Below are 23457 nucleotides of genomic sequence, written 5' to 3'. Positions count from 1 at the left end.
AAAATGGTGTGTCAGTGGAGGAAAAAAATAGTAGAGAAATCTGTGTGGAAAAAAAAATGGAGAGTAGTAATGGAGTAATAGTAGTAGATCTTGGTGTTTATATTTAATAAGGCTTTAGCAAAGAAGGGCAGCACTGCTACTTACAGACCTGTTACTAAATCTACGTATTACTCTGTAAAAAGATTTATTAAATCTACATACTTAGACTTCAACAAACAAAATTTGATAACACAATCCCAAGGGAAAAAATGGAACTCTCTGCATCAAAATCCACAGTTAATTTCCGATTTACCACGAAAATCGTCTGTAGCTGCATTTAGATTGGCAACAGGCCATGATTGTTTGGCCAAACACCTGCATAGAATTGGAATATATCAGTCCCCTAACTGTCCATTGTGCAACTTAAACCAAGAAATGGATTCGGAACACCTCAAAATCTGTGCTTCAGTGGCTGGTCATGATAATATCTTTGAAAAATATTGGAGTGCAAGAGGTCAAATGACTTTATTGTCAAACGCCTGGCATTAGAAAACAACAAACAACAACAACATATTTAATAAGGCAAAGAATAGTGCGTATTGTAATGAATTAAAGAGTAAGGTGAGCTAGGTGTAAGGGTTAGCCAAGGTATTTGTCAGTAGGGAATAGGAAGTATCGGTAATAAAGAAAGAAGAGAAGTCAATGAGGGAAAGAGAACACGAATATAGTTTAATTTATGTCATAAAAGAAATACAAGGAAGAGTTAGTAACAAAAATAAAGATGAATTGTAGACAAAATAAATAAATTTCGAAATATAGGAAAGGATAAGTAAAATGAATGGACACAGAAGGACACAGCTGATGGTTAAAGTAAAGACCATATATTGGTTACTAAATGTCTTAAAGTATAAAAGTTGTTATTGTTGTTTTCTAATGCCAGGCGTTTGACAATAGTCATTTGACCTCTTGCACTCCAATATTTTTCAAAGATATTATCATGACCAGTCACTGAAGCACAGATTTTGAGGTGTTCCGAATCCATTTCTTGGTTTGAGTTGCACAATGGGCAGTTAGGGGACTGATATATTCCATTTCTTTGCAGGTGTTTGGCCAAACAATCATGGCCTGTTGCCAATCTAAATGCAGCTTCAGACGATTTTCGTGGTAAATCGGGAATTAACTGTGGATTTTGATGCAGAGAGTTCCATTTTTTCCCTTGGGATTGTGTTATCAAATTTTGTTTGTTGAAGTCTAAGTATGTAGATTTAATAAATCTTTTCACAGAGTAATACGTAGATTTAATAACAGGTCTGTAAGTAGCAGTGCTGCCCTTCTTTGCTAAAGCATCCGCATTCTCGTTTTCCAGGATTCCACAATGGGATGGTATCCATTGGAATACAATTCTTTTATTGAGTGATATTAATTGAGAGAGCATTTTAGTTATTTCTGCTGTTTAAGATGAAGGTGTGTGTTTAAAGACTATTGATAGAAGAGCTGCTTTGGAGTCTGACAATATAACTGCATTCTTAAATTTATTGATGTAGCATAGAAGATTCCTGAGACTTTCACTTATTGCAATGATTTCACCATCAAAACTTGTTGTTCCATACCCAAGAGATCTATAAAGTGAGAAGAGACAGCACGTAACACCTGCACCGGCACCTTGTTCTCTGGAGATCAAGGATCCATCTATGTATAAATGAAGCCAGTTTTGTGGAGGGTACCTAATATTAATTGTCTCTAAAGACAATTATTTCAGTATTTCAGTGTTTACTTCTGATTTCAGTATTTCTTCTGTTAAATTTAGATTATATTTTATATTTAATAGAGTTAAAGAGTTTGGTTTAATTTGTAAGTTTTCTTTTAAATTCGGGATATTGATTTTCTGTTTTAATTCTTGAACAATGGATTATGAAACTTTTTTGAGTTTTCAATCTACAGAGATCTCTTTTCATGCCTCAAAAATTAGAAACAAGCACATAGTCCAGTCCTTTTATAAACACGAATTCCTGAAGAAAAGTGAAGGCAAATCTTGGAACATTCTGCTAAACAGTAATAATATCCCAGATTTACCTCGAAAAAAGGTTGTTGCTATATTTGGCTTAATAACCAGACAAGATTGTCTCGCCTCTCATCTACATCGAATTAATATCTACCAGCATGTACAGTGCATCATCTGTAGAAATCAAAACTTCATTATGGATAAAAAAAACATTTGCTACAATGCCCAGCAATAAAGAAAATAGATGCTGATTTACTATCACAGCTCACCAAATACTATTGGGACACTCGCAGGTGAATGGAAGAAATCCAAAATCCTTAGCATTGGCCAACAACAAGATTTTCTTCATTTTCATTTAATTTCATCTCTCTTAATTTTATTTACTTCAATTTCATTAATTTAATTTATTTCCTTGAGTGCCATATATGCAGAAGTGATTGTGAAATTAGTTGATCGTGTCGAATAAATTTACAAGATATTTAGAAAGTACGTATTAGTAATAATTCTCAAATAGCTTCAAAACCAAGAGAATATTTTGAACGTCTTTATAAGTCTCAAAATAAATTCTATGTTGCTTCATTAAAATTTCCGTTTCTGGAAAAGCATTGCATGCTTCATATGCAGTATATGAGTTAATAGACCAACAGAAAAATCATAATAAGATACGCGAGGGACCAGTAGAAAAAAATAAAATATGAAAATAACATTTGATGATACTGCAAAAGAAATGTCCAAAATTCCGTTATTGGATAACACCACCACTGCAGAATAAAAGAAATGTCTCATGACAATGAAATGAGTGTGAAGTGTAAATTGGAAATAAATTATTATACTAACCTACAAATTAAAAAATAAATAAATAGATAAATAAATAAATAAATAAATATATAAATGAATAAATAAAAAATTCTAGCATAAACTAAAGTTACAGTGAGAAGAAACACACAAATTGGAAACTAAGGGGCACATATTTCGCAGCTGTTCAGTCTGTTACAAAGTTTATTTTACCAACATTAGACTATTATAGTTTGTAACGAATTTTCTTCATATCCCAAAGATATCCTTTGGGAGGTTCCTCACTGGAACAACTCTCAACCGCAGTTCAACTGTACCAGTACTTCAACGCAATTACAGTTGCTATTAATACAACAATGCAAATAAGATGGATACATTTCCACTCTTTCAACTCAATTTCAATTTCAGTTGATCAACTGAGTTAACAGCAAGTGGGTGGGTGCGTTGTGTATTTTGGTGATTGCAGTTGACAATTGCTATTTGTATGTACAAAATTGTGGAGGGTACTCACAAGCTTTAAAAAAAAAAAATGAAAACTCGATATAGTATCTTCGCTGTGCTGGGACTCCTGGAACTAACCATCTTCCTAATACGCCCATTCTCATTTGTGCTGCATGTGCCTATATATTGCGAATTTTCTCTCCACTCAAATTCACCCACGAATTTTTTCAATTTAACCTGTCAGCTGCTTTGCTCAATTGAGTTCGTTAAGAATTGTTTGACACAACTGTGGAAGTTCTATTGCTTCGCATTCTCGAGTTACACTGCCTCAGCTGCCATGCCATCTGCCAATTAATGTCTCAACTTTCCCTCTCCCACATATCACTAGATAATGTCATCTGCTCCAACTCAAGGTCACGTTGGTTACATTGATCTTTCATCTGTCGACTGTCGTTTACTTCATTGGAATATGTTGTGTAGTTTAAAAATTATAGGGGGGACAAAACTCGCTTGAAAAAGTGTTGGTCGACTTTCTGAAATGGTACTGGTATCCTAGTACTGGACCAAATTTATAGATGTATTCAAGTTAAAATGATATCGAATTTGTAGTTACTAAACCAAAAGTTGCTCTGGTGCGAACAGACAGGAATTTTCAATGAAATTAATCTGCAACTACAACTCAATTTTGATTCAGTTGCAGTTGTGAATTATTCCAGTGAGAAACCTCCATAACAGTATTCAGGAGAGGGATGGAATTGATAGTGATGAAGGTAAAATTGAACAGAAGTAATTATATTTTACTTCAATCCAAGTTTTATTACGAGTAGAGTAGATAACTACACTGTACAGGATGCTATCTGCAAGTGTTGCAGCACTTGAGTCGGATGTACCAGGAAGTGGCACACATGTGCTTGAAGGAGAGACACAGACTGGGCAGCAGCTGATCCTCGCAGTCTGGTGCTGTGGCTTCTGACTTCCAACCTGTCATAGGACAATATCAAGTATCGTATATCTTCCATCCATATGTAATTGATATCATATAATAGTAGCGAAATAAAAGCCACACAACACATTCCTATTTGGAATAAAATATCCCAACAATACATAAATCATGAAAACTCTACCAACTAGAAGAAATATGCATTTTATAACATTATGAGTTGAAAATATATAACATATTTTCTTCACTATAAATCAAAAGCAATGCAAATGAAAGATGACAATTATTGTCAGAGTAGACTAATTTAATAGTGTAGTATACGTACATATAGATAGGTGATCTCTGACATGTAAATTCTATATTCGATTTACATTAACGATCACTATGGAAATACGAAAACTCAGCTATAATATGTTAAGAAGAGTAAGCATTATGTATATGCCTAACCTACTTGGAAGAGTTTATTATAATCCATAGGGGGTTGCAAAGTATTAAAAATAATAATGTTATTGAGTTGTGCTTTGACATGGACGCGAAACAGATGCATAAATATTGGAAGTTAATACAAGGTTGGCATTACTCAATTACAGATGGATAAATAACAATAATATTTATGGAATATTCTAACAATCACGAAGGATTGAAGGCTAAGGTCATTTATTTAACCCCCTGTTAACAATACAATACAAATACGGGATATTCTCATGTGCTTATTATACAGTATACTAATTTATTAATTGTTACGTATCCTAATTGTCTGTGGCTCAAAAACAGTTATTTATTTCTCCTCTTAATAGTATATTCTGTGTTAATTTATTATCATCATCATCATTATTATTATTATTATTATTATTATTATTATACATTGCATGCAATCGTCGGGATTTCCTCAAATCCCCTGTCACTCTTTTAGTTTGTTATTTAATGGTGCTGTATCAAATACTATGGTACATTGTTTAGTGTTGTTGATGATAGTGAGATAGTATTTGGCGAGATGAGGCCAAGGACTCAGCATTGCATTACCTAACATTCGCCTTATAATTAGGAAAAAAAATACGCAACAGGTAATCAATGCAAGGATGAATCGAACACACTTCCAAGCACAGCTCAGGATTAGCAGACATCTGAGTTACGCTGATGGCTAGACAGGTGAATGGGTGAATCTTTTTTTTTAAATATATTGTTTAACATCTTTGTGTCAATTGCGAATTTGTCCAGTGTCGGTGGAAATGGTGACAATGAGATGAGACCGAGGATTTACTATGAAATTATCTGACATTCACTCTACAATTACGGAAATCATAGGGGGAAAAATCCCAAACAAGTACCGGTAATCAAACCAAGCGAGATTTTTAACTCATGCTCCTCAAGCACTGCATCTGAAAAAACACACACACACATATTTCATACATAAGCACATAATCAAAGAAACATAAAATATTGAGAAGTTGAAGAGAGACAAAGAAACGTGAAGAAGGAATGCATTTTATGTTATGATTGTAGTGTAATCATTTGATCATTAACCTGTATTGCGTTGTTGTTCACAGTTGTGTCGCATGTGACAATACTCAGAGACGCTAGGTCTTGCATTGAAGTCGCAGGTTGCTCTTTGCTTGAGGCACAGAACACTCCGGGTCCGGACACCAGTGCCACATGTGACAGAGCATGATCCCCACGGAGTCACGGTCCACCCTCCCACATTCTCTCGCTCGTCTTTCCTCCCATTGTCATGCACTGTGTTTGTAGTGGCATTCCCACCGTTTCTCACAAATTGAACAACATTGTCATGTGTTCTAACTGTCGTAATACTGTTGAGTAGAATTTCATCTTCTTGCAGTGAATCATCTGCATCATGTGACACTGTACTGGAATTCACATTTAACACCTTGAAGTCATCTTCTTCTAATTCACTAAGATCCTCAAAGTCTTCAAGGAGAGGTGATGTAGAAGTAGAGACTGCATTTGAGGCTGTTACGAATTCGGGGGTGGGACTCGTTGTTGAGATGACTGCGCACAGTGGCAGATCGGGGCATGGTTCTTGTTCTTCTGGGCGCTTCTGGCCTTCACAGTCTCTATCTGGGAGTGCCATCTCACGTCCGTCGTCACCCTCAGAATGAAGCACAACACACATCACTGTACGCTTGCGCATTGCATGTTCTCCGCACGTCACAGGACACAGCTGCCAGGGACCAATCCACCACCTGCACACAAGTTTCAACACCAACATCATAATTGCAATTGAAACATTTTATATTAAATCAAGTTGACTTGGGACTGCACTTGAATTGTTTATTTTGAAAGGAAGTTAACTTTTCAGGAACTTGAAAAATCTGTCTAGGAACTACTGTTGAAGACTATAATCTTGGAACCTGACAGGAATTCGATGCGACCCTACAGTTCGCGATAGTGACCCCTATTAGTAATGCTAGCCTGCTACCAGATGTCTAAAAATTGTGTTCTGTTCCTACCTCATATCGGAAACTGTTGAGCAAGTCATGTCAGCATCACATTCAGGTGCAGTGTCACTGTTTTCACTACTCCTACTGCCATCACAGTCATCAGTATTACTAATGTTATCACTATCACTACCACTGTCTTAAGCCCCCTTAAATTTAAAATAATTAGGCTTGTAATATTGGGGACCAATAGGGTACGTTACGGTGGTTTCAAGTTGACTATCCGTTCACCAGTCAGTACTCTAGCATGCGTAAACAGTGTACCTGCTGAATACTCCATTCGCCAGTCACTACCTTAGCATGCGTAAACAGTGTACCTGCTGAATAATAATGCCAAAGGTTGAAGGTTTTCAGGTGCATATTTTCTGCAGCGGAATTTGGGTGAATTTTGAAGTGAATGACGGGAACATTAAATGTAAATTATGTAATACAAACATACGAGGTGACAAGCGATGTTATATACAGAGCCATTGTAACACAAGAAAATAAAGGAGAAAACTTAAATATCTATCCATATGGGTCTATATTGACCCATAGATACCAGTTGAGGGTTAATGCTGGGCGCAATTACCTGGCAGGACAAGGGTGAGTGTTGCAGACTCGCATAAGCAGATCAGGCTTGGCCTCACTGTTGCAGAACTCATTTGACACCGACCCCTCTTCCTTCTCTTGGCACACTGGATGCTGTGCTTGCGTCCCACCGCCACATGTTGCAGAACACGATGACCAGTCTGAGAAGATCCAGTTGTACTCTGGCACTCGTGCAGGTTTCTTCTTAGGTACTGTGTACTCGTATTTAAGTCCAAAATTCCGATATCTTCCTCTATATATCAACTGGAATTAGACAAAATACAGCTATTCCAAGTTCCGTGCGGTTATTATAACAGCATAGTGTGTATAACATACCTTTATTTATCCAATTTCAAGATGATATATTTTGCCTTTCATTCTTACATTCTCTATAATTTTATTATTTTTAACACTGAAAATAGGACTTACACTATCACCTTGTCTAATTCCCGTGTGAACAACAATTTCTTCTGTTAATTTCTTCTTCACTTGAGTGCTTCAATTATTTCAATTATTACTGATTCAAACAATAAGAAAATGTATGTTTCATTTTCATAAAGACTATTGCATGTTTTTTTTTTAGAGCGCATTATACAAAATTAATATTAAAGGCTATTGAAATATGTATCACATTTAAGCAAATTATTGAAATAAGCAATAAATTGACACTGTTACAGTAGCGGCAGGTGATCAAAATTCTCAGTGAAGCCAGATGCAACTCCATAGTTTAAATGCCTCCAATAGGAAATGTTTATTCATGATATTAATTATTATTGTTATATTATTATTAATATCATTATTACTGTATTATTATTATTATTATTATTATTATTATTATTATTATTATTATTATTATTATTAATGAAAAATAATAGTGTCACTCACCAAATAAGTTATGCTGTGAGTTTGTTTCAGTGATTGAGTGTGATGAAGCAACACATATTATGCTCAGCTGAAGAAGTTTGTGTTGAAATTCTCCTTTCTTCTTTTTTTTTTCTTTTGACAGCAACAAACAAGGCCAACAGAAAAGTTTGTTTTGCACCACATTACCACCTAACAATTTATGTTGCCCATATCAAGATGCAACAGAAACTTGCGTTTAAGATTATCTGTCAGAAAAATTGTCAGTGATGTTGTAGGTATCTCGGTAAGCTATCTCTTTATTTAAAACTTCCTTTCTTTCAATATTATTTCTTCTCGAAAAAGGACACTCTAACAATGAATTAACTATATCATCATTATTTCTCGCATTTGTGTTTATATTTTCCCGAAACAAATAACATTGAACCACACTCACTACTCTACTACGAAGTACAATAGTACAACACCCTCGCTTAAGCCATAAACTGAGATATAAGGAGAGAGAACAGTGTGGGTATCTGCCTGCCAAAGAGCGGAAATTTTTATGTTATTTATGGCCTATTTAGGATGACAAGTCACAACCGCTATTCCCACCCTTCTATCCTCAAGACAAGTCCATGGATGGGAGGAGTGAAAGCTGACTAGGCAACAAGGCCAGACGAATTGTGCCTCAGCTACAGCTTTTCAAGCCCAACCTCAAAACCCGCGAAAATATACGAAATGCAGAAACCAGACCTGGCACGAGCGATCCTGGCCTCAGGAACAAATTGTACTGCAAAATGAGCCAGACCTCACAAGCGATCCTGGCCTCAGGAATAAATTTTACTGCAAAACATGTCTATATAAACTACAAAGTTTTCAAATAATTCTACATTCAAATAACTAATACATTATATAAAAACACAAAATTTGATTTCAGTTAAGCCAAGTGACCGAGGCCTGGCCTCACTTGCCTCAGTCAATCAGCCGCCACTGCACTGTTACATGATATAGCCTACCTACATACTGAAACAAATGCCAGTGATATAGATATGACTGATATATGAGAAATCTTTGTTAATTATAAAACAATAACTAAATATAAGAGAAAAGGAATACCACGAGTACTAAATTGAAGTAATCATAAGTTTTCGAAGGATCATTTAGCTCTAATGAAGATGTCTGAACTAATATCATTCTTTCTTTTTCTTTCTTTTCTATTTCTATAGATGTACATAGAACCTCAATCAGATATACCGTTGCATATTTAATGAAGGAAATTCTCAATTGGCTTTAAGTGAAAGTGAGATCTGTGAACCGGTAAGCCCATCTGTGTTATCTTCATCTAGTGCTGTTAGAAGTGAGTCAATGAATAAAACAATTGGACGCGAAATCAAATACCAAAAACGATGGGATTGGCTGTATTTCAGTCATACTCGGAGTGGTGCATTTTGTAAACTGTGTGAAATTAATTAAAAAAATGACCTCGAAGCTCTTAAAAAAAAAAAAAAACAGGTGGGGTATTCATATCAGTGCCCCTTAAAAACTTTAGAAAAACTACCAGAAGAAGCATTCGTCTAATTTAATCGGTGAGTAATTACTAGGCCTACTGTACTAAATTTAGGGAGTTTATGTAAAAAGAACACTTAATACTGGCTTTATGTGACAACCTCATTTTTCTATGTTCCTTTTTACATAGACTATCTCTGTTGTTGTTAAATAAGATCTGAATTATTACCGTTATTATTATTATTATTATTATTATTTATTCTATTTTTTTTATGCTGGTCCCCACCTTTCCTTTTGTATGTTATAAATCCCCCTGGGGAAAAAGGTAACATGAAAGATGAAACTTGGTTGTGCGCATGTAGGCATATATGCCAGACAAAGTTATCTTACTTACGTATTTAATGAAGGAAATTCTCAATTGGTTTTAAGTGAAAGTGAGATCTGTAATCCCATCTGTGTTACCTTCATCTAGTGCTGTTAGAGGTGAGTCAATGAATAAAACGATTGGACGCGAAATCAAATACCAAAAACGATGAGATTGACTGTATTTCAGTCATACTCGGAGTGGTGCATTTTGTAAACTGTGTGAAATGAATTCAAAAAATGACCTCGAAGCTCATATCAGTGACCTTTAAAAACTTTAGAAAAACTGCCGGAAGAAGCATTTTGTCTAATTTAATCGGCGAGTAATTACTAGGCCTACTGTACTAAATTTAGGGAGTTTATGTAAAAAGAACACTTAATACCGGCTTTATGTGACAATTTTACTCAGAAGCATATTTTTACATAAAAATATTAACATTTTTAAGTAAATGCCAATATTAACATTTTAAAACAAATTTAGCAAATTGAAACTTTATTTCTTTAATTGTCCTCATTTCTCTATGATCCCTTTTACATAGACTATCTCTGTTGTTGTTAAATAAGATCTGAATGATTACCATTATTATTATTATTATTATTATTATTATTATTTTTTTTTTTTTTTTTTTTTTTTTTTTTGGCCGGTCCCCACCTTTCCTCTGGTATGTTATAAATCCCCCTGGAGGAAAAGGTAACACGAAAGATGAAACTTTGTTGTGCGCATGTAGGCATATATGCCAGACAAAGTTATCGTACTTACATAGATTAGAATATCCTCTTTGATCGGCCCTGGGATGCGAACTTTTTCCCAGTCTCTTTCACGCTCATAAAGGGCAGGTGTGCCTGCCACCTGGTATTCTCCTGCAAGCGTGATCTGCCTGTGGAAACAAATTTATGTACCTTAATAGAGAATAAGAAAGGAGGAAAAGAAGGTAAGTAAAAAGTGAGAATCTGGGTTTTGTCTGTTTTACTTTCAAATAAGGTAGCAATTATGTCGCAAAATAAATAATATTTAATATACATGCAGTTCTTCAACAAAGTTTCTGAAATACATTATGATTTAAGGGGAAAAGTAAAGAATAATATCAAACTGGATCATGCACATTCTGAATTCTTGTTGATGTTGTTTAGTCAACTGTCCGAAGACAGATCTGAACCTTACAAGTGATACCAACAAGGCATCACTTATGAGGCAACTAGGCCAGGAAATAATGGGGTAGGATGACTAGTTCCTTTCCCCCTCATTCTGAATTAAAGTACCTAACAGAATTTTACTACTGTTACGTACAAAACTCAAGTAACTGTCCGAAGATAATTAAAAATGGACAGTGTACTAATGTAAATTTGAAAACATAGAGAACGTGCTCTAGGGTGGCCTCAAAGAAAACTGAATGTGCAAACAAATTAGCAAAAACATTTTCTGTTTCACCTTATTATCTTTGATTGTAATTTAATATTAAGACGTACAGTATGTATTTCGATACGTAATCACTTTAATTATATTTCTGATAGCCTATATTTAAAGTACCAGTAATATCACAATTAGTGTTGAGAATTATATGTACTAAAGCTCTAAAACATGCATGCAAATATGCACTTAAAATGCCGAAATATGCACTAAAAGCTGAAGACCCGGCAAACTTACAATAATATAGGATCCCATTAAAAACACTAGCCATAAAATGGGATGTATTCAAATTATTGGGCATAAACAAAAATCACAATCACTTTAATTTCTTAGTTACCAGTACTGTCTTATTGGCTATTGCTAATTCAACTAAAACCAATTTGATACAGAGAATTCATTTTCTTTCATTATTATATAAAACTTCGTGACACAATCTTTTTCACGTTTTCAGGATTGAAATTGTCTGTCGTAAAAATAAACTTGTGCATAGAAAAAGTTCTAGCTACATTGTATGAAGTGAGGGAACAAAACTTATAATCTAGTAACATGGTAAGATTAACTTCCACATCACCATCATGTCCTTGAAGCACTTTGCTAATATTCCTCATCTTCTTCAGACTACCATTCTTTACTTTAGCGTTTTCTCGACAAAATTTATTCAGAACTACTGTACTTGATTTAATCTGCTGTTTTTTATTTTTGCACAGACAAAATGGGCAGTTCATTAACACATCACAACGCCCATACCCTTCTGAGTCCTGAGACATTTGTCGTTTTATTTTTAAAGTGGAATGAGGATATGGCAAACCTGACCAAAATGAAGAAAGATGCATACATAAAATATCTTAATCAAAAAACCAACGACAATTTAATTGACTATAAACATAAATGTGCAATTGTCCGTAGAGAAGTTAGGAAAATAAAAAGAAACTCCTGGGATAAATATATAAATGATATAGAATATGATATTCATGGCAGACAGGATAAAGCTTATAAAATTTTAACACATCTATGTAAGAAAGAAAGAGATAATCTACAACTAAATCTGATACCAGAAGAAACATGGCTACAATATTATCAGGATCTTTGGACAGAAAAGGAAGAAACAGAAGAAGAAATTTTAACACAAATAGATGAAAACGTAGATCCTATTACTTTTGATGAATTATTATTAGCCCTTAATAATTTTAAAAATAAAAAATCCCCAGGAACAGATAATATCAATAGTGAATTAATAAAATATGCTTCATTACCACTGAAATACAGAGTATTAGATTTGATGAACATTCGTTGGAAATACGGACACATACCAGAAGAATGGAGAGTAGGGAAAATATGTCCAATATATAAGAAAGGAGATAAGAAAAATTGCTCTAATTATAGAGGAATAAGCATTTTGAATACATGCTATAAAATATATGCGTCAATATTAAAAGCTCGACTTAATATCATAATAGAAAACATGCTTTCAGAAAGTCAAAATGGATTTAGGAAAGGAAGATCTTGTGCCGATTGTATATTCTCCATAAATCAAATAATAGAGAAACATAGAGAACATAATCTACCAACATACATGAATTTTGTGGATTATGAAAAAGCATTTGACAATGTCTGCAGAAACAAACTATGGATCATAATGAAAGAGAAAGGTATCCCACAACATTTAATATCAGCAATTAAAAGTTTATACGTTCAAAATAAAATTGTAATTGGAACATCAATGGAAAGGAAGAATATAGCAGCAACAATAAATAAAGGAGTAAGACAAGGGTGTCCACTTTCACCGTCACTTTTTAATATTTATATTGACAAAATCGTAATGGATTGGCAGATGGATTTAAATGAACATTTTAAAATTTAAAAAAATATATTCGTAGATACATTGCTCTTTGCGGACGACCAAGTTTTAATATCCAGTTCTGAAAATGGGGCACAGAGGGCTCTATTCCAATTAAATAATATGAGTAAAAGTTTTAGCTTAAACATTTCAATTAATAAAACAAAAATTTTAGCATTTAGAGGAGCAGATACATTAAGAGCCAAAATTGTCTTGGAAGGAAAAATTATTGAACAGATAAATTGTTTCAATTATCTTGGGTGCAACATTTCTTATATGAAGAATGAAGATATTCAAAACAAGATTAATAAATTCAGCTATGTATGCGGTGTCATTAATAGATCCCTAAAAAGTACTAGGAAAGAAACAAAAATTAAATTTTATAAGGTAATGGCAGTGCCAATGTTGCTTTATGGATCTGAATTTTGGATCCTGACTAAAAAAGAAGAAAGAAGAATAGAAGCAGCAGAGATGAAATTTCTGAGATCTGTAGCAGGTTACACCTTATTGGATAGGAAAAGAAGTGATGATATAAGGAGGGAACTAAGCATTTTTAAATTAATAGACAGAATAAAACAATATAGAAACGATTGGAAACAACATATACAAAGAATGGAAGTAGACCGCATACCAAAACTGATGATGAACTATAACCCAATAGGTAGAAGAAATGTTGGTAGACCGAAAACAAGATGGGCTCAACAGTGTTAAAAAAATGAGACCGGAACGAGCCTTATAAGGCTCAATCCATGATGCTGATGATGATGATTTTTAAAGTTCAATATAATTCTACACTTAAAAAAAAAGTCACTGACATGAGGAAAAATGTAGAAAAAAATTCTACAGGTTACAGTTACGGCACAAAAGCAGGTACCTATATTATACTATACTTCGGGCCTCTGCACATACATCTTACATCATAATCATGTATGAAGTATGGTATTGTATACTATACTCTCAAGACTCAGGAGGATACAAGAAACATCAAAATAAACTCACCAACTTCAGTTGTCAACTATACCATTCACTGAAGTCTACCCAAAAATATTTTTTAAGTATAAACTAAATAGATAAATTGAACATTATTGCTTTTCGTTCAATTTTAGAAGTTTGTATGTATTCCCCAAGCAAAATCGAGGAGTTCTGAATAAATTTTGTCCAGAAAAGACACTGTCAGCTAAAGTAAATAATTACTACAAAGTCCATAAAACTGGAAAACAGTTTTCGCTTAAAAAAAAAAAAAAAACATGAAAAATATTTTTAATGTCGAAATATGCACAAACTTCAAAATATGAAAATTGTATGTATACGAATATTGAGATCAAAGTTTCCGAGAAAGAATGATACACAAAATATAAAATACCATCGCATTCCAAAGGTAGTAAGTAATAGAGCATACAACGAGGTTACAGTATGATATAGCAACCATAACGCCATACTCAATGTTAAGAGAGGGATTGAATTTAATAGAGCATGCTTAAGCAATATTACGAAACAATTTTGAACATTATTAAATATGCATGATAAGAACTTTCTTGTGTTAAATATTAACGTACCTTGTTAACAAGTTTCGACCTATTTAACACAAGAAAGTTCTTATCATACATATTCCAAAGTGATACAGTGTTAAAAGTTGTGTACCGGTAATCAAGATGTATTATTAAATAGCTATTAATTCTGTTAATCTTCTGATTCACAAAAATGAACTCCCAGATTTCTACATTTTCTGAAATGATATTTCCATATTTTCTCGCAACTAGAAATAAAGGAAGCATTTCCTGTATGATTTCTTTAAATGTCAAAATAACATAACAGCCTTTGGTAAACCATCTGCCTGACTAATTAGTTATTAGTGTGTGGTGTGCAAATATAGGCAGGTATTCAGTGATTGGTTATGCAATAAGATAAGAGCATTAAGGAATGGAAGTGATGATAAGTACTGCTTGACTAAACATTTAATTACCTCTTAAATAAGCTGAAATCAATCGTTTCTCATTTGATTGCAATGAAAAAATGTGAGATAGAACATTGTCTCCTATTCTGGGTAGACCTAAGTTTGTATTTCTTGTTCTGTCATAATGTGATATCCGAATGTGTTAGTGTTGTTGTAATCTGTATGTATGTGTTTATATCCTAATGATAGATACCAGTAGTTTATAAGTATAAATACTCTTATTAGAAAACCTTGTTCTGATAAAATTGTTTAAATGTTGTACTTATTATGTTATGTAACCTATGCATTTATAAGAACTTTGAATATCAAAGATTCAAATAAAGTTAATATTCTCATTACTATTACAAAATTTCAATCAAATGGACTTGTCACTACAAACTGTACTTGTTTCTAGTATCAACAAGTGATTTGGGGGACCAGTTAAGTAAAGAAAATACAGCCATTATTGCTCAGACATAAATTAATCTGAAACACATTTAATAAAATGAAACAGAGCTTTACCGTTTCCCATTGAGGTAGAACCTCCCAGAGGTGGCACTCCCAATGCCAATATAATTCCTTGAGTTGCCAACCTCTTCAACTTTAATGTTTCTGGAGCCAGCAGGGATGACCACCACCTCCTTATAACCTATACAAAAAATAGAAACCTTTCTGTGTAGCACGCTGTTTTTCATATACTAGAAGAAACTTATGAAACAGATTGTTCTTGCATAAGTTCCTACAAATAGCAGTTTTTAAATATACAGAGCAATTCATGTAGTTTGACCTGCACTTTGAAAACTTATTTCTCTGATAATTTTCTTTAATAAAGTTCATATGAATATGGATCAGATTCCGAATAGGTACGCAGTTGTTTATGATTCTGAGAAGTAGCATGATTCTGTAAGATGACAAAGTTTTGGTTATTGATAGAAGAAATACGAATCTCTGTTATCAGTGTACTCTCAAATCATACAAACAAAACCAAAACCACCTGTTAATGTGCAAGCACTGACGTCAACTTCATAATATGTAGGCTTATCCTCCATCGTCTCCATCCGAATAGGTATGGGCATTCTCTATGGTCAGCTGTTTGCTACAAGATGCATTGATGTGGGAAACGAAATAGTTCAAAATCTGCTGTAAACATCTTTTTATGCCGGAATAATTTACCTTACATATCTCATGTAGGGTAGGCCTATTGTTTCTTTTTATTATCTGTGGATAAAACAATGATAATGTTTTGAAACTTCAAAGAAACAAGGTTTCTAGTGCATTGTAAATGCACGACCCTATTTGTCATTTAATGAAATAAAACTCTTGCGAGTCTTTTTTATGATATTACATTTTTTACCGTTTCATTAATTATTTATATTACTACTTCTTTTCTTAATATTCAAACTGTTAATTATTATTAGAAACCATAACAATGTTTACATGAACTTTATTTATTCAAAATGACCTCAGATATAAATTCCATAAGTGCACGTCAACTTCATAAATCATTTCGTATACCTTTCTTGGTTCATCAGAATCCGACCTCAGCATTCAGATTGCGAGAAGTAGATAAGAGATAACAGAAGAAAGTTTGAGAGGTTAAATAAGGACGATTTTTTGTGTTTTCTATAACCTCTGAAAGTTAGACGAAACTACGGTCTGTTCCTCAAAGTGTGGGGTTGTGCGACATATTTGTAACATCCTCATAAAGTGGTTACACGACGATTAATAGTCAGGCTTTGAGAATCAAATCCTATAATGAACAGAAGAGGTGAAAGAAGAAGAAGAAAATGAGATGCTACTTGAATAACACTGGAGAATCAGTTCTGTTAAAATGTTAAATATTGCTTCGCCTTTCGTAATTGTTAAAGTTGTTTATTTACTAAAAAATTCAACTTGAATTGAGGAGAAACTTCAGAAGTTAACACTGGAACCCTTTTTAAATATTTTTATCACTTGCAGAAACTATACAGACATTTTTAGCACAGAACATGATGACAAATCCTGTTACAATAAAATTATAGGTAAAATTAAGTTATATTACATAATATGAAATTCTTTCGGGTGTTTATCTTTCATTTTAATTGAATATAGCGAATGGAATTGATGTATTTTCCCAAGTCAAGTTTGGAAGCAATGCGAAATAAGCCAACAATCTTTTATTTAATAATTATCATCAAGATTAAATAATTACCCTATGTCAATATGCTCAAACTTAATCTTTTAACAAGAAATAAGTGATTCTTCGCATTAAAAGGTTGCTACCTAAAAACAAGAAAATGGTTCCTCAATGAAAACTGCAGTTATCTATTAAAACCCACCTGATCCTTCTCGTTTGGTGTACAGTCCTTTCAGAGTTTTGCATTCGTTCCCATTTCCGTGGCAAACACCACATCTGTCTTCCTTGGCATCAGAGTCCACTTCCCAATCACAGCCTACCCGCTGGTGAATATATTGGACACAACATTAAACAAATCACTAAATTGCACTTTATCATAATACTGTAATATCGGCATCTTTTTGGACTGAGAATTGTCATAAAGCTAAAATTTAAATTTCATATTTTTATAATTTCAAAAAAATTAGAGAAACATTTATTTCTTTTCTCATTGAAATCTGAGTTCAAAATCTTTGAACTGTGCTCTATTTCAAATACAGAAGTTAGTTCATGAAACTATTTCCAATTTCTATAGCTTCCTTAAATTGAATGAAATAGTTTGGCATATATTTATATTAACATAAGTTATTCAAAATCAAATCAACTGAACAAGTATCGAATTTAAATATTTGGGCTATGATATTATTTATAGGAAAGATGAAGACATCAATATCCTAAAGTTAACAAAATTCCTAGGCATATGCGAAACTATCAAAAGAAAGATGAGACAAGAAATGAAACTAAAATTGTACAAAACTTTAACAGTACCCAGCATGCTTTAAATGGGAGTGAAACCTGGGTAATGAAAAGAAAAGAAAGAAGTAGGATACAGACTGCAGAGATGATATATTTAAGATATGTGAAAGGATGTTCGCTTATGGATAAAATCAAGAATGCAAAGCATAGATGATAAGATATATGACTACCAACACAACTGGACAGAAGACATATCAAGGATGGACGACAACCAAATACCAAAGAAGCCCTTCAGTATAAATCCCAGAGGAAGAAGAAAATGATGAACTCCTGTCAGAACAGACTGGTTAGCCTAATCCATGTAGTTGTTGTTGTTGTTGATGATGATGATGATGGTGATGATGATGAGGACGACGACGACATATTCAAAATATAGAAATAATTGGAAGATCACATGTCAGGAATGCAAAATATCTGACTACTGAAAAATATTACCCAAGAATATTGGTCAGAAGATGGAGATGAGTATGTTGGAATAACCTATGACAATGTTAATAATAATAATAATAATAATAATAATAATAATAATAATAATAATAATGATTTATTTAACTTGGCAGAGTTAAGGCCATACGGCCTTCTCTAACACTCAACCAGGAGTAAAATCTGTGTTACAAAAAACACTACGAATTTACAAAGTACACTACAATTTTACACACAAAACTGAATAAGATAATAATAAAATGTAAATAACAAGTAAGAAGAAATCAGACATAATATATAACATACAGAAAGAAAGAAAAAAGCATAATAAAATGTGAACAGCAGGTCAAAATAAATGAGGCATACAAATTATGTTAATTCTGATGCTAATGATGCTGCTCCTACTGATGATGATGATGATGAAAAACAAGAAAGAAATATTTTAATAAAAAACTGTAAGTAAGATTTTTTCTATTTATGACATTACATAATTTTCATTACAACAATGGAAATCTATCTGCTTCAGAGATTGAATAAACACATGAATATCAGTCAACATTATAGTAGGTACCTACATTTATATTACTTACCCTGCAGATGCCATTGATGCACATGTCCCTTGTACCGACATTGCACGGGGTTCCATCCAGCACTGAGTCTCCCCAAGGCACAATAATTGTGTCCTCTGTGTCCGAGCAATACAGCTCACAGGGTTCGGCTGTAAATATAAATGCCACATATACGTAAACATCTTTGCTGCAGCAAACTTATGAGTGGAAATGCAATTTTCATACTCATCTTTAGGGTTTGAATATTTCTCACAGTGATGTACCTACTTTTTCAAGTATTAGGATCTCATACAAATTTAGTTTACATTTAACAAGTGAAAGTGATCATTATAAATATACCGTAATGTTAAAAGTTGTGTAATCAAGATGTACATTTTAATTAGAGTGTAATAATGAATGTAGAGTGTTAGAACTGTCGCAATGTACTCGGTTAACAAGTGATGCAGCTAAATACCAATAAATGGTTGGTAGCATTGTCTAACTGGAAGTCCCCTGTCTTCTGTCTTGCCTCCCTTCCTAATTCTCGCTCTGTAACCATACATCTACTAGCAGTACCAACATTCTCGGGGAATGTGAATAATTGCTTCTTGCCTAGGTGGTGCACAGCAACTTTGTAACACAGTATCTGTTTCATTTCACATTGCCTTCATGCTCTGATAGACATTTTCCGAAAAAACAAAAAAAGTTTTCTTATAGTAAGTTGTTAATATTTAAAGGACTTCATGTATATATAGAATTTTATATTTTTATAGTGGTCTGCCATTTATTAGAACATTATGGGTGGTATTCATATACATTTCGCAGCATGCGCTACGAGTGTACTAAGCTAGCCCTGGCTATCCACTGGTTACTAGTACAGAATTCAAATCATATCCTATCGCTAACACTGGTTTATAAATACGAAAAACGCTGTAAATCCACCGAAAGCTCGCGCTAAAAATGTCTATGAATACGGCCCTTGAAGTTTACATTCACTGTCCTATAATGCAGTGAGTCTCAGCAAACGTCTGGGGCTTCTGTCGGCCAACCAGTGGCAGGTCTCCATAACTACTGCCACTGCTTCCATCAGCGAATTCACAGTGCTTTGTCAGATTTAAACTTACGTACTACTGGTATGTAATATTAACAATATCCAGTACCAGTATTCAACCTCTTCACAGTCGCTGCTGGAAGTGTTTCTTATATTGTGTGATACATCATTCACATCACATCATTCACAGAACCTGTTTCATTAAACCTATTAATTAAATTTCGTATTGTTTTTCCACACAAAACTAGGAAGTCAGGAGAATTATGTCTAAACTCTTCACTTGTTCTAACATACAATTTCTTTTTTCGTATGTACATTTTCAAAATTTGACACTTCAGACGTAAATCCTCTGGCCACCCAATTCCGTGTAAAAAACAATACTACATTTAGTGAGTAGGTTCAATAAAATAGGTTCTGTGAATTATGTATCACACAAGATGGGCAATACTTCTAGCAGCTACTAAGAGGAGGGTGAATACCGAAAGTTATTAATATTAATTTTCGAAACGTTTCCAGTAGAGTATGTTTATTTAAAATTCGTAACTGTACAAACACGTAGGATCCTATGTTGATTTATACTGTATTAATTCAACTACAACAATTTGAACACAGTAATATATTGGATAGTAAGGTAATAAGATAGGGCACTGTGATGTCAAGTGGCATCATATTTGTACTGCAGTTTTATTAAAATTGGTATGGTACATTAGCTGTAGATTAAAATGAACGATCATAAACACTCAAAAGAATATAATATTGTTATTGATGAGAATTGCTGAGAGAAGTACTTACATTTGTCGAAGTAAGGAAGCCATGTATACTTTCTCCCATGAAATTCTTGATTATTGTAGCTTGAACACTGGACAGCTCTGAAGCTTGGTGTCCCATCTGGGCATGGCTGAAAGAAAAATAAACATTTATATGCCAATAAAGAGCAGGTGTTTTATTTACAATTTCAAACTCATGACACTCTTTTTGGGGTCATCCACAGTCATCATCTGCTCTAGCTTGTTACTGTAATATCGTTTTGTAACTGCTAGGAAAGGGAAACATATACCGACACTATATTTTGTCGTGAGATAATCGCTAAGAGGAATAATTAATTTTGAAGCTAAATCATTTCAATATACCGAATCGTCAAATACAATAAACCGGTTTCAATTTTGATGAAAACTTCTTTTTTCTGAAACTTTAACATAATTTAATTAATACAATTATTTTTAATGTTACATATTCATTAAAATAAAACTCAAACAACTTTTGGGATGAGACACATCGTCAGTCAAATTGCTAGAGTGTTAGTTTTCCATGGCGGAGACTCAGGTTCAAATCCCAATGGTATAAATTGAATTTGTGGTTAGGTAGTTGCTTTTATTTTTAAACCCAGGCAGTTCAATGGAAGCTATTACAAAATCAACAGAGTATATCAAATTAAAATATTTATATATTACACATTTATTTATTAATTTGTGCTTATTAATGATATTTCAATACATCATAAAAATAAATTTAAAAAAATTTATTTTCATAGGTACACTATACTAAATTTACTCGTAAATAGTGTCTTCTTTTCATCTCCTTACTTACTTACTTACTTACAAATGGCTTTTAAGGAACCCGAAGGTTCATTACCACCCTCACATAAGCCCGCCATCGGTCCCTATCCTGTGCAAGATTAATCCAATCTCTATCATCATATCCCACCTCCCTCAAATCCATTTTAATATTATCCTCCCATCTACGTCTCGGCCTCCCTAAAGGTCTTTTTCTCTCCGGTCTTCCAACTAACACTCTATATGCATTTCTGGATTCGCCCATACGTGCTACATGCCCTGCCCATCTCAAACGTCTGGATTTAATGTTCCTAATTATGTCAGGTGAAGAATACAATGCGTGCAGTTCTGCGTTGTGTAACTTTCTCCATTCTCCTGTAATTTCATCCCGCTTAGCCCCAAATATTTTCCTAAGCGTATCAAATATGAATGAGGTCTCGCCCACCTCATTATATTTTGCTCGACTAGTATGACTAGTCAGTTTGTTTTTATACCATTAAGTACGAGAAAAATTCGTACCGGCACCGGGAATCGAACCCAGGACCTCTCAGCTGTGTGCGCTGAGTGCTCTCTAACCAACTGAGCTATGCCGGGACCCGATTCACGACGCTGGCCGAACTCCTCTCGTAGTATCCTAAGCACCTTATTCTCAAACACCCTTAACCTATGTTCCTCTCTCAGAGTGAGAGTCCAAGTTTCACAACCATACAGAAGAACCGGTAATATAACTGTTTTATAAATTCTAACTTTCAGATTTTTTGACAGCAGACTGGATGATAAAAGCTTCTCAACCCAATAATAACACGCATTTCCCATATTTATTCTGCGTTTAATTTTCTCCCGAGTGTCATTTATATTTGTTACTGTTGCTCCAAGATATTTGAATTTTTCTTTTCATCTCCTACAATTTATAATTGAAGAGTCCACTGCAAGAGTTATATGGCATTAACACTGATAGTCATTGTCCAGTAATGATCGGAAAATCACAGTTAAGCTTTGAGCGCTAAGCATTTCAAACTTTCAATTGCTTCTCCTACAAAATGTATTCCAAATGACATCCATCATTCTTGCAGTGGACTCTTCAATTGTAAAAAAAGTATCTTAAACGTTTGCTGGGATCTTTCATTTTAGAACAATAATGAAGAACCAAATTTCAAAGAAGATTAGACTAGACATAAATATGAGGTTTCAGATATTTTTTTTAAACTGTGATCACTAGAATAACGATGATATCAACATGAGGTTGAAACATATTCTTTTATGTAATTTTTAAACACGAAATTCATTTATAAGCAATTAAGTGAGGGGTTTCGAATTCGTACATTAACTCTTGGCAAGTTGGCGAGGTCCATTTTGTACCCCATACCCACTTAGCTTACAGTGTGTGCATATCAGGTCAGCTTGTGGAGGGTTAAATATACAGGATGGATGGTAACCTCTGCACTAAAATTAAAGAGGTGATTCTACATGTTAAATATAACAATACTTTTATTTATTACACTTTTCCTTTGATGAAGCACTATTAAGCAGGAAAAAAAATAGTCTTTGTCCAATTGTGGTAATGGCCCGAGAGAAATGGCTGAGTGCTATACAAGCAAATAAGTAAAAATAATCTGAACAGTTAATATCGTGAATCTGTTTTTTTTTTTTTTTTTTTTTTTTTTTGCAAATTAAACCGTTTAGCCATGAATTTAAATTGAATAATAGCAGAAATCGTTTAAATAAATCTTGTAACACAGAGAACATCGCATGTTACCGACTGAGTACAGCAGAGGGGGAGGGGAGGGTAAGGAGTGCAGGCCGCACTTGCTTAGAGTTATGGTAGCAGCAGCGATGTTGTCAAATGTTTCATAGATACATAACAATTTCCTCTAAAACAGTGAATGTTAGAGAAAAAA

General features: G+C 33.7%; 1 protein-coding gene across 1 annotated transcript in view; it reads right to left on the bottom strand.

The window, feature by feature from the left end:
• Nucleotides 1–4007: 4007 nt before the first annotated feature.
• The window catches only part of LOC138712033 (A disintegrin and metalloproteinase with thrombospondin motifs 7-like), a 453002-nt gene continuing 433552 nt past the window's right edge, over nucleotides 4008–23457 (bottom strand). Inside the window, exons 12-19 of the mRNA XM_069843422.1 lie at nucleotides 20799–20904; nucleotides 18998–19125; nucleotides 17392–17512; nucleotides 15596–15722; nucleotides 10656–10773; nucleotides 7185–7447; nucleotides 5682–6358; nucleotides 4008–4198 (exon numbers count right to left, since the gene is read on the bottom strand). Coding sequence (XP_069699523.1) covers nucleotides 4071–4198; nucleotides 5682–6358; nucleotides 7185–7447; nucleotides 10656–10773; nucleotides 15596–15722; nucleotides 17392–17512; nucleotides 18998–19125; nucleotides 20799–20904 — 1668 coding nt within the window. The 3' untranslated portion in view covers nucleotides 4008–4070. The remainder of the gene's footprint in view (nucleotides 4199–5681; nucleotides 6359–7184; nucleotides 7448–10655; nucleotides 10774–15595; nucleotides 15723–17391; nucleotides 17513–18997; nucleotides 19126–20798; nucleotides 20905–23457) is intronic.

Source organism: Periplaneta americana, chromosome 13 (assembly GCF_040183065.1).
Source record: "Periplaneta americana isolate PAMFEO1 chromosome 13, P.americana_PAMFEO1_priV1, whole genome shotgun sequence".
NCBI lineage: Eukaryota > Metazoa > Arthropoda > Insecta > Blattodea > Blattidae > Periplaneta > Periplaneta americana.
Note: the sequence above shows the minus strand (reverse complement) of the source record. Positions and strands in the feature narration are given on the sequence as shown.